We start from the raw sequence: 12,049 nt of genomic DNA on the forward strand, positions 1-12,049 counted from the left end.
GCAAACTGGGCTGGTGTCGACTTCTGGGTCTCATCAGTAGAGTGTGGTATGTTAAACAAATACACCTGGTTTGCCACATATTATACGGAGGAACACTCCCATTAAACCGTGAATGTTTCCCAACATTTTTGGACCCACAAACCACCGCCAAACCCTCATTCTCACGCACCTTCGATTAGCACGGTTGGCTACGTACGGTGCGAAAGAAGTTCAACATTACATACATACAATAATGTACACTTCGAAATTTAAACAATTCTGCAACAGTTCCATGGACCACTTCCAACGGCGTTGAACATCGCCAGTGGTTCGGGGACTACTACTCTACTTTTAAATTTCGATTTAAAGCTTTCGTGACTGCAGGGATTCATCTTCTTGGTTCTTTCGGTAAAGTCACGTAGAATGGACTTTACTACTCTACTGTCGAATCAATAACATACATTGTACAAAAAAAAACGTCCTCCGAACTGTTGTGGAGCATTAGGAACAGTAAATAAATAGCTGAGAATGATTTATATATTTCAACAATCTGGAATACTCCATAACAGTGGCTAATTCGTCTATATTTTTTTTGTTAATACGTTCAAATTTCCGACAACGGTTAGCGCTCTGGTAATATCCAAAGTAATTTTCCGGGCGGCAGCAGGGGGTCGTCCATCTAACTCGGGGGTCGGCAACATGCTACTCTGGAGCCACACACGGCTCTTCAAGGCCCTCTTCGTGAAGTTATTTATTAGAGACCACCACCGTCGCATCATCCCGTGCATTGCGGCTCTTGCAATATTGAGGGTTTTTTTTACTGAATTTGTAAAAAATGCCTCTACTTGTTATTTTGGTTGCTGACCTCCCTGATTGGACTTAGCTGGCTGTTTGTTTGATAACCCATTTTATTGTTCGGCTCCAGCTGGCTTCAAACGTGTCCTTTGTTTTCTGTTAAATGTAGGAGGGTGACGAGGTGGACGAGGTTTTGCTGAACCCGGAGATTGTCAAAGTTCCTGATCCGCAGATGTCTCTGGTAAGCAACCTAAGCATGCTGTGCATCCTCATTGTGGAGTGCTTGGAGGTCTTCGTCTGTCATTGCAGCTTCAGGAAGCTGCCTGGTGAATCTCTGAAACGCAGCCGCCGAATGATGGAAGCGGGCAGCGACGATGTACTCTGCAGTCCATGGTTCGGGGTATCGACTTGCAATGGAGACTCATAGACGGACATAGTGACCCGAGTTTATACATCGACATTTTTTTTATACACATGTCGAGGTTGGTCAGCCAGCGGACGGCTTCAGCAGTAGCCAGGTGATTATACTCTTTGGTTCTTTCGGTAAAGTCACGTAGATAAAAATAATAAAATGAAAATAACGAAATTTTGTATTTTTCATCTACGTGACTTTACCTAAAGAACCAAAGAATATGGATCCTTGCAGTCACGAAAACTTCAAATCTAGAACCAGGTGAATATCTTAAATGTTCTTCGGTGTAGTTGATGGCCAGGTCCACCACACAATGTGCTGATGCGATTCAGGACAAGAACGTTGGTTACGGGGTCAATTGACACCGGGGAGGTTTCTTTTGTTCTTCCGCACCTCCAATTAGCACAATTGGCTGCATACGGTGCGAAAGAAGTTCAACATACATACACAGATACTGTGCGGTCAGTGATTAAAGTGCCCCGTTTTGAGGTGATGCCTATAAAACATTTGAAACATGCTTCATTTCGCCCCCCTCCGTCCAATTCCGCTCTGTCTACGCACGTGCGTCCCACTCACCCGCTAGCCATAGAGTTTGCCCTCTGCCTGCATCTTGCACCCCTACCGCAACACTTCCCATCATTAGAGCACCCTACCCAATCCACCCAGTCGCACACACACACACACTCAAAAGATTTGCACTCGACGCGAGCCAAAGCAAACCCCCCACTCTTAACTCGTACACCTGCTGTGTCACATGTTCTACCGAATAATGAAAGTTTAAAAAAACGCGTTAAAAACGTTCGTCTTTGTTTTATGTAATTCAGCAGAGTTAATTACATTGCAAATATAACATGTAAGTTTTTCGAGACCAATATTATGATTGTGTCTCACATTTTAACTCGCGCCATCTGACACAAAAATCTATCCTGAATCTTAATTACATTGTACTCTGGCCAATTATGCTAATACAGACATGAAGCCTGGTTCGGGCTGAGTGCCTTTGGGTGCGATTGCTTGGCCCCCTTAGTAGCCTCGTTGTTTGTGCTGACTTTTGAATTGGCTTTGACTTTCAATTTCTTTGGCCTCATCCTTTCCACAGTAAGAAGGCCCCACCAGATTGGCCCTGAACATGTGGTGGAATTTGCTGATTTCTAGACGATGTTTAGGAAAACGTAGTTGATAGTGTGTTCTTCTGGGTAGAATTTATTTGATCCACAAACAACTGTGTTGCTGGTGATAGTGGTGCCGATGTCATTGCTGGTGGTGCTTTTGGTGGGGGTGCTGCTGGTGGTGGTGATGGTGCTAATGATGGTTCGATTCCCGCTCATGGCCAACACCAATGACGTATATCTGAACTTGTCCTAGGCCTCCCCTAAGTCGACTCAGCTTAAAATTAGTACCTGGTGCAATGTCTAAAACATCTCCACTCGGGAGACAAAGGTGGTCAGTTATGGAGCTGACCAACCACCCCCTCGTGTACAGTGCCGGCCTTCATAGGTGCTCGCTAACAGCACTTGCCCCATCAGTATGGGGGATCTTTGTCTTTAGTGTTGGGTGATGGTGGTGGTATTGGTGCAGTTTGATGCGGCTGCTCTTCACGCTGCTGTTGGAGGCAATGGAGATGTATATATGTGTGTTGAACTTCTTTCACACCGTGCGGAGCCAACCGTGCTAACCGGTGGTTATTTTGTGATTCTGCAGGAGAACTTGGTGGAGAGCAAGCACCACAAGCTGGCGCGCAGCCTCCGCTCCGGTCCATCCGACCGTGACCTCAAACCAAACGCTGCCACACGAGACCAACTCAACGTGAGAACACCTTGTCCTTCCCCCGCACCTCCGATTAGCACGGTTGGCTACGTACGGTGCGAGAGAAGTTCAACATTCATACATATGTTGCGGCGCTAGTTACGACTCAGAGGCAGGTTCTGTTAGGGGCTCATGCCGAGTTTATTAAGGGCTTACGCCTAACCAAACCACCCTAGCCTATAACTCCCCAGGGGACAGGGAACTGTGAATCCTACAACCCGGCTAACTCGGCTCTCCTCCCTGCCTTGGCCCGGGACTACCCCAACCTCGGCCGGTCGGGCGGAGTTGCCTCCCGTAGCCTCGTGTGAGGATCGCCTACCCCGAGTCCCCACTCCTACCCCCGACGAAACCCCGGTTACATCCCGGGTCGCTCTTTAAATACCCCCCGGGGGACATGACGTCACCATCCCCCAAGGTCCGCCTGACGTCACGTTCTGCGACACCACTCTCTCCGAGGGCGAGCATGACGTGACGTCACCTACTACTCCTCTACACATTCAACACCTTTCCAGCAGGGTACAGCGCTTCTTAAATATGTATTTAATTTGTCCTCACTCATCAAACGAAAACAAACGTCTCGCCGCTCTTCTAATGTGCACGTATGCAAGGGTGACGCTCGATTTGTTGCCGAGATACGTCTGCCACCTGGTGGATTAAATTGAAAGAAAATTACGGCACAATTGCACTGAAATAATTTAGTTCACAGAATAATCTTCGAAGTTCCTTTACTTCTTGAAACGTCATCTTACAAACTGTTTTAGTAGAATGTGCATTATAAATGCCTGTCACCTATGATCACTTACAGCCAATGCAGTAATTTGGTTGAAGATGCCTACGATCAATCACCCAGAGTATGCCCAACCACATCAGATCACGCTATCCAAGCAGGGTCAACAGCACTTGTATCGGTCTGTTGTACTATACTTCTATGCTCCTTTGTATGTTTTCACATACCCAAGGCTGTGCGACCCAAGCTGCATGATAAAAGTTTTAAGCGTCAGCAGAGTCGGACATTGAGTTTTATGGCTTTAGTATCATCGCTCGATTGATGTTTCAGTAAAACGTATTGGGAGTGGAAATTTCTGCTCTGCCGTAATGATGTGCTTGACAAATAATAAAATGTTATTTGTTTCATTAACAAAAAAAACACATTTGGAAAACCGGTACGTTGAGCCTGTGTGTGCTGTCTTACGAGATAAGAGACATTTGTTGTTTCGTGCTGTGAAAAACAAACGGCATTTGGGGGAATAGGCTGACATTGTGAAACATATTGATGGAGTGGTTATGTTCAAGAAAGATTAGGGAAGGCATTGACTTGGGGCTTTAGGAAGAGGAGTCAGGAGTGTTGCTAATGTGGGTTTTTAGCCTCACAAGTTCTGTGTGGCCACATTCGATAACTTCAAAGAGGGTGTGTTTATAAACACAGTCCCAATGTGTATCGCAGCTAAAAAAGCACAGATTGCCAATAGCTCTTTGAAGTTCAGGAGTAAACAATTAAAACAATAAAGAAATTAAAATTGCTGCTTCAAGCAGGCGGCCACTTAAACAAACAGTTACGTGAGCGTGTGTGTTTTACTGTTAAAAATGTAGATGACGTAAGCAAGGTTGCTATGATACCTGCTACAATTTAACACACACCACATCTGCCTACCCCCCATGTGTTTTGGCACATAATTGCAGCAACTTGTCAGAGACCTATTATTAAATGGGGAGTACGTGGCTCGCTTTATTTCCAATTAGGACAAACTGTTGAAATTAAACATTTCTCTCCTACATTGCTCGTGTCGCGTTAATTATAAGATAGTTACAGGGACTCCTCTACTTACGAACGAGTTAGGTTCTAGAGGTCTATTCGTAAGTCGATTTGTTCGTAAGTCCAACATTACGCCTTTCGATTCCAAACATGCTGTACGGCATGTATGCTAAACACGAGAAATGGCTTTAAAAGTTGTAGAATATTCGATAGTTATAGATGGCACTGGTTCCTAATGTTCTTGCAGATGTAGATGCCACCACCTCCATCGATTGCGCGGCGGTTGAACTTACGACTCTCGGTCAGAACAGGCAACCGGACGTACGGACAGGTTTGTATTTCTGAAGTTCGTAAGTCGAGATGTTTGTAAGTAGAGGAGTTCCTGTAATTTAGAATAGCTGCGTTACAAACCTGCCTGCCTGATACCCTCCCCCCCGACTGTCAGGTGATCAAAATGCCTGTGAAATTTTTCAAACAAAAACATTTCTCGCCTCAGATCATCGTGGGCTACCCACCGACCAAACAGCTGACCTCCGAGGAACAAGACTTGGTGTGGAAATTCCGCTACTATCTGACCAATCAGGAGAAAGTAAGTATGGGTTGCGTTACGTGCCATGCCACAGGGTGTTCTCATAAGTGCAGCAGTGTCCTCCAAAGAACTATAAAAACTATAAACTATTTTTTTCCAGGTAAGGCCCACTGAACTATATATAGCTCTTTTTCAGAAGCGACCTGACCACGGATGATAGCTCAACAAAGTGGCTTGTCAAGTGAAAATGTATAGCAGCCCAATACTCTAAACGCACGTTTCTAAATGTGGAGGGGAATCCCGGAGGACCCGGAGAAAAATCCATTCGACCACAGGGAGAGATACATGCAAACTCCAAATAATACAGCAGACGTCTAGAGTCGAGATTGAATCCACGACCTCCTGTATACCAGGACGAGGTGGTTAACATCTCGCCACCGTGGTGGGTATATGGCTTCCTACATAAAACGGAGGATTTTTTTGGACCCCACCCCACTCCCTGACGCCCTATTGAAACACTTGGAAATAGCAAAACGCAACTTTATTGCCAACTGCAAAGAGCACGCCCCCCCCCCATCACTGCAAGTCTGGGTCAATAAATTGTCAAAAAAGAACTGCTGTAAAACATCTAAGTGCCAAAATCAAGGGACAGAGAAGAAGCATACATCACCAACTTTTGAGGACCCCTTTACAGCCTCTTCTCCAGTGGGCATTGATTTTTAAGATCATTCATTCGGGCATTTACGCCCCCCCCCCACCACCTACCCCTCTCCTTCACACCCCTTCCCTTTTCTCTTATCTTCTCCTCCCCCTCTCCCCCCATCCCGTCCTTGCCCAAGAGGGTTATCCGAGCTAAGGAAGTGGACACCAGGGATGTAGAGTTTATTGAAAGACGTTGACGGGTTCACCATATAAAATGTTGGTAATAATCATCGTACGTCGCACCGTGTGTCCACACTGGTAGCAATTCCTATACACGTGCCCTCTGTGTGTACTGCGAATCGCTTGTCCAATGCAAGAAAAAAACACCACTGGGGAAATGTTTGAGAGAAAAAATTGATAGTCGCAACGCGCAAGGCCGTGTGTGGACTCATCGTTCGGTCAAATGCCACGTTGATCTTGTTTGACGCAGTGAGGAGACGAAGAGAGCTGCATCGTTAAAAATACAAGACATTGCTAATAATTCACTATGTAACACAATTTTTGTTCCTGGTTAGCTGGTGTTATTTCGTAATTGCTTTTGCGTAAGAAGTAGAGAAAATGGCTATTATTTCCCACAAACGTTTTTTTTTAATGTAACTATTTTCATTGAGAAAACGGGATAATTTGTGTCTTTTCGTTTATACTAAAGTAATACAAAAAGTACTACAAAAGATTTAGAAGTGAGTAGTTTTTCGAGGCTTACGATTATACTGTAAATCAGCCCCCAAATGTAGTCTCCCATCATGTTCTCGTTATACTGTCCTTGGTAGCGGCGTTCAAAGTCCAGTATATCCTGGTGGAAGCGCTCGCCTTGCTCCTCCGAGTACGCTCCCATGTTCTCCTTGAATTTATCAAGGATATGGACTTTGAGGGACATCCTACAGCCCATTGTGCCGTAGTTCTTCACCAGAGTCTCAACCAGCTCCACATAGTTTTCGACCTTGTGATTGCCCAGGAAGCCACGAAGCACTGCGACAAAGCTGTTCCAAGCTGAAATCTCCTTGCTAGTGAGCTTCTTCGGGAATTCATTGCACTCCATGATCTTCTTTATCTGTGGTCCGACGAAGACACCGGCTTTGACCTTTGCCTCAGACAGCTTAGGGAAGATGTCTTGAAAGTACTTGAAGGCTGCTGACTCCTTATCTACAGCTCTGACAAGTTGTTTCATAAGGCCCAATCTAATGTGTAGTGGTGGCATCAGCACCTTCCGGGGGTCTACCAGTGGCTCTCCCACTTGACGTTGTTCCTCCCCACAGAGAACTCGGGCCGCTGTGACAGCTTTCTTTTGAGCCTCGTCTCAAAAGGTGTTAGATGAGGCTCAAAATAAAGCTGTCTCTGGTGTGGACCAATCAGTTTCAAGGACAATGCATAAATTATCAGAGTATGTTTTTTGTTTGCATTCTGACCACAAGCATTGTGGTTATTGCAGACATGATTCCTTGTAAAAGGTTTCAGTTTGGTGTTTTAACATCTTAACACCTGTTTTGTTGCCAGAAAAAAAGGGAAAAACCTATTATCATTGTGTCTACTGGTGTCAATTCCCATACACTTGCCCTTTGTGTTTGTACTGTGAATCGTTTGTTGAGTACAATACTTTTGGGAAGAAAAAGAAAACCGCTGCAAGATATTGGAGACAAATTTTTGTTTCGAAAGTCGCAACGCGCAAAGCCATGTGGACTTTACCTCGTTTGACGCGGTGAGAACTCCTTGAGGAGTGCTTTATCGTTCTCCACCCCGAGCAGGAGTTTCGTGCGCCACGCAGGCCAAATCTAGTACCAGACTGCATAGCATTTCCATTGGGCTGTTCTTGAATTTTCTTCTGATTCTCGTTGGGTGCAATGGGTGCAACGGTGGGTGGGTGGGGTGGGGGGGGGGGTTGTTTTTTTTTAACCACTTTTATATTGCTTTTAGGATCCGGGTTAATATAACGGGTTTTGTAGGCTTTTGCAGGGCTGCCTTGCCAGCCACAAATTTGAGCTATCATTTGTGGACAGGTCACTTCTGAAAACATATCTATATAGCTTTGTGGACCTTTCCTACTAAAAGAAAACGTTCAGTTTAGTTTTTTTTATTAAATGGGAAATGTAAATGCAAATGTTAAAGGACACCTCGTAAACCCACTACTCCCCCATCGCCCGCTCAGCCCACGGTGCCCTCGTATGAGAGTGTTTATCCGACGCGTGCAACATTGAATATGTAATCCGGATCCCCCTGTCTGGTCAGCGTTCCCTTGAGGATGTAAATATTCCACTTGTTGTGACCGCGAAGCTTTGCGCAGGACATTGCGTGCATTCCTGCAGTGTTAGCCGTGTCCAGCATCAAAGAGGAACGTAAGAGAGAAGGGAGGGGAAAGAAGGATATAGGATTCGTTGTGTTTTCGTTCTGACCAAGTTTGCTGATTTTTGTCAACTTTAATTTGTTTTAGTTTTTTTCTCTGTCTCGCTTTTATGTTGTTATCTTTTTCTCTAAAATCAAAAGATTGATGAGATTTTAGCGACGCTATTTAAAAAATCTAACACTCGCCACTGTCGTTGCGAATTTTGCTAAATGAAAAATACGTGGATTTTTATTTTCTCCCGTCATTTCGATAAATTCTTTTTTTGCATTCTACGTTACTTTTAGAAGAAGAAAAAAATCCCAATTATGTCACGGACTTTTGCGGTGTAAATCACACCTGCATAATAACTACATCATACTTTTCACCATCATCTTCATCATTCATGGTCAATCCACTGCTGGATGACGGGGCCTCCCCAGGCCTCCGCTACCTCTCACCATCTCACCGTGCAACGGTCCACCCAGCACCTGCGTGCGAACCAACCTTCTCACTCGGTCTCCCTGGTGGGACGTGCTCTCGACGTATTTAGACGTTGGGCTTTCCCGCGAGGCCCTTGGCGCAAACAGCCCACACACTTCGCTCGTGTTTGACAAAGGTGATGGCGGCGGTTGTGGCAGCTTGTCGTCTTGCGGGCTGGGTGGCCAGTGCTCCCGTCTTCAAAACAAAGATGGGCAGTTTGGATGACTGGTATGCGGATGCAGTGTCTTTGCTGTCTTTGTGTCTGTGTTTGCTTTGGTATCCTGTTATAGCGAGAGAGAGACAGAAAAAAACCTTTCTTGTGGTGGCGTCCTGCTTACGGAGATGGCCTTCCTTTCCTTCCCGACTTCCTCATGCTCTCCTGTTTGTTTTCCTTTACCCCTCTTGGTGGCGTTGTCATCCAACAATAACAAGCCGGGGGGGGGGGGCGGGGGGGAACCATTTCGGTTTTAAGTGGGTCTGGCCGAATGGATTAATAATTTATACCCAAACGAATATCGCAATCTGAAAGTTGCGCTAGTTTGAGACGACATTGAACACGGGCGCGTGTGCGTTTACGTACGGACAGCGGTTGCCAAGCGGTTAATCTGCGGCAAATCCACTTAGCTACGAAACGCGGAGGCCCGAGTTTGATTCTCGGACCCCCAGCTAACGTCGGTGGCGAATATCGCAACGGGGTCAGCAAACAAAATAACATTTAAGAGCCAATTTTTTTTCGAATTTGATTTTTAAAAAACTCAACATTTCAAGATTGGCAATGCATGTGCGTACGAGATGGTGGTCCTTAATAAATAACATCACGAAGCAGTTCCTTGAAAGAGCCGCATGCGGCTCCGGAGCAGCAGGTTTGCCGACCCCTGGTTTAGATGTTCCCACTTCTTTCAAGACGCCTGGCCAGCATGAAGAGTATGAACAAATATTCTCATTCTGATTCCCATGCGTCTACTCGGCCTTAGGCATTGTGCCTCTGCGCGGTGCGTAAAGCATCTGCACGACGGAGACAAAGGCGGCCGAGCGCGGTTCTGGCGACGCCACCCCCCTCGTGTGCCATTGCAGGCTTCGTAGGTGCTCTCCAACTGCACTTAGCCCTACAGCTTATGTAGGCTATATGTGGATCTTTGTATATTTCTGTATAAGCCCCTGCCCAAATTAGCAATGCAGCGGTGCTTGATCTCTATTTTCAGCCCTTAGCCAACGGTTTGAAATTCCACATTACCATGGCGTCCGCCCATGGAATGCGGATGACGATCCACTTTGTTCCGCTTTGTTGGCTGTCTTATGAGTATTTCTACTCGCACGCTTTAAATTCATCCCCTTGAAAATATCTCTCCATTTGAAAAAAAAAACGGGACGTGGAAAAGGTGGCATTTTCGCACTCGGCACCATGTGTTTCCATTTAAACAAAAGCTGGGAAAAGGTTGCCCGACATTTCACTGCACGGCCGTTCATGCCACGCGAAGGACATTCTGTACGCGTGTGTCCCTGCGGGGCCGAAGGTCGTGTTGATTTCCTCTCTTTCCAAGTTGCTCGCGAGAGTCCGCACCTCGGCGCTATTTGTTAATGCTCATTCATGAGTAATGCTCAGAATGCCACCCGGCTTTTTTATGGCTTTCGATCGGCGAACACTGGAACCAAAATGCTTGCCTGTGTAAATAGGGGGGGAGCGTCACCTGTCCAACGTTGGTGCTTGAATTCATACGAGTGAGTTGCAATTGTACGTGCGGCCAGAATTAAATTCGAAACGGTTGCTGATTTGTGATAAATTACCATCAGATTCCATAAGCTAAGCAGGTTTTAGCCTGGCCATTGTTTTGATGGGTGACAACCATGCATAACAGGTGCTATGGGCTGCTGGGCTATCTGGTGGGTAGCAGAAGGCAGTGCAGCATAATCCACTGTTGTACTATATTTCTCCATCCACATGTGTCATGCTGCCCACCTTCATTAACCCACACTCATGAGTGTGACGTATGGCAAAATTACCTCCACGTTATGTCCGAACAGTTACACGCTAGGCCTACGTGGAGTCATCTGTTGAAATCGATTGTTAAGCTCATGCGTGTAAGAGTCGGTCTCATTAATATTTATATGATTGTAGTTGGTTCATGTGACAAATGTAATGCACCACAGGATTTTAAATAACTAAATAAATCTATTTTCAAATCAATTCTCAACCGTGCATTTTTGATAATTTGTCAAATTTTAAGGGTGGCAAATCATTCTGGCCCAATTATATACACCGTGTGTATTTGAATTGTGCAGATAAATACTATTAGCAGTGGACTGAATTTTAAGTTTTAGAAATTAACCGTTCATCTTTCATGTCAACTTTGTACTTGAACTTGACTCTTTTGCCTTTAACCTTGTGAATTATTCATAACGATCGCTCTTAGAAGAGAAGACTAAAAAACGGAAGGCGAAATTTTATTGTGCAGTTATCCAAATTGAACTTTTCATCAGCATTTCTCAGCACCCTTGATATGTCCTGAGTGCCGCTCAGATCAAGGCTCTGATATTTCCCGCACCCCCGCAACTCTGCATACATTGAAACCACCACTTAAGTTTGGGTGCTTGGCTTTTTAACGTAGTTACATTTTAATGCGACGTTTTGTTTCAACCGCGCGTCTCCCGCGATTGGTTTGTCAATCAAGTCGCCCATTAATTTGATAAAACGTTGAAGGTTTCCTTTCTTGTGATTTCTGCTTCAAGGAGTTATCTCATTTGCATGTGTGTGGCAGTGCCACTATCTATTTGTGCATGCAATATGAATAAGTTATGATTTTCGGGCAGGCGCTTGGGGGGGGGCGTGTGGGAGGCGGGTGAAGAGGGTAATATCAAAGGTAGAAGTTTGGTAGATCAAAGCCCAATCGCAGTCCCCTATGACGGGTTATAGGCAGCAGCTTCTTGGGGTTTTGGGGAGATGGGCTGCCATCATTAAGCTCCGAGGCCCATTTGCTCTCAAACTTTAAAAGTCCCCGGCACGTCAACCCCCTGCATGGGATTAGGGCCACTGTGTTAATGTCATGGCCAGTTTAATCTCATTAATCTGAGAGTAAAGCAATTTCCTTCCGTTGTGTATGCATCCAAGTGGCACAAAATTTGTGGATTGAAAATTAAAAAATATGGCCACTCGCCGATGGTACCGTCGGAATAATTTCACTGCGGAAAGTTGAAACGAGGTCTTAATGACCTATTTTGGGGGATTTTGTTCGAATGGTGGCGGTGCTAATGTGAAATGTAAAAAATGTTGCGGTTGTT

At 45.4% G+C, this 12,049-nt stretch overlaps 1 protein-coding gene across 1 annotated transcript in view; it reads left to right on the forward strand.

The window, feature by feature from the left end:
* The window catches only part of PIK3C3 (phosphatidylinositol 3-kinase catalytic subunit type 3), a 63,193-nt gene that overhangs the window by 20,466 nt on the left and 30,678 nt on the right, over positions 1-12,049 (forward strand). Inside the window, exons 7-9 of the mRNA XM_078879271.1 lie at positions 944-1,015; positions 2,888-2,992; positions 5,242-5,334. Of these exons, the coding sequence (XP_078735397.1) occupies positions 944-1,015; positions 2,888-2,992; positions 5,242-5,334 (270 nt within the window). The remainder of the gene's footprint in view (positions 1-943; positions 1,016-2,887; positions 2,993-5,241; positions 5,335-12,049) is intronic.

This window comes from Lampetra fluviatilis, chromosome 53 (assembly GCF_964198595.1).
Source record: "Lampetra fluviatilis chromosome 53, kcLamFluv1.1, whole genome shotgun sequence".
Classification (NCBI taxonomy): Eukaryota; Metazoa; Chordata; class Hyperoartia; order Petromyzontiformes; family Petromyzontidae; genus Lampetra; species Lampetra fluviatilis.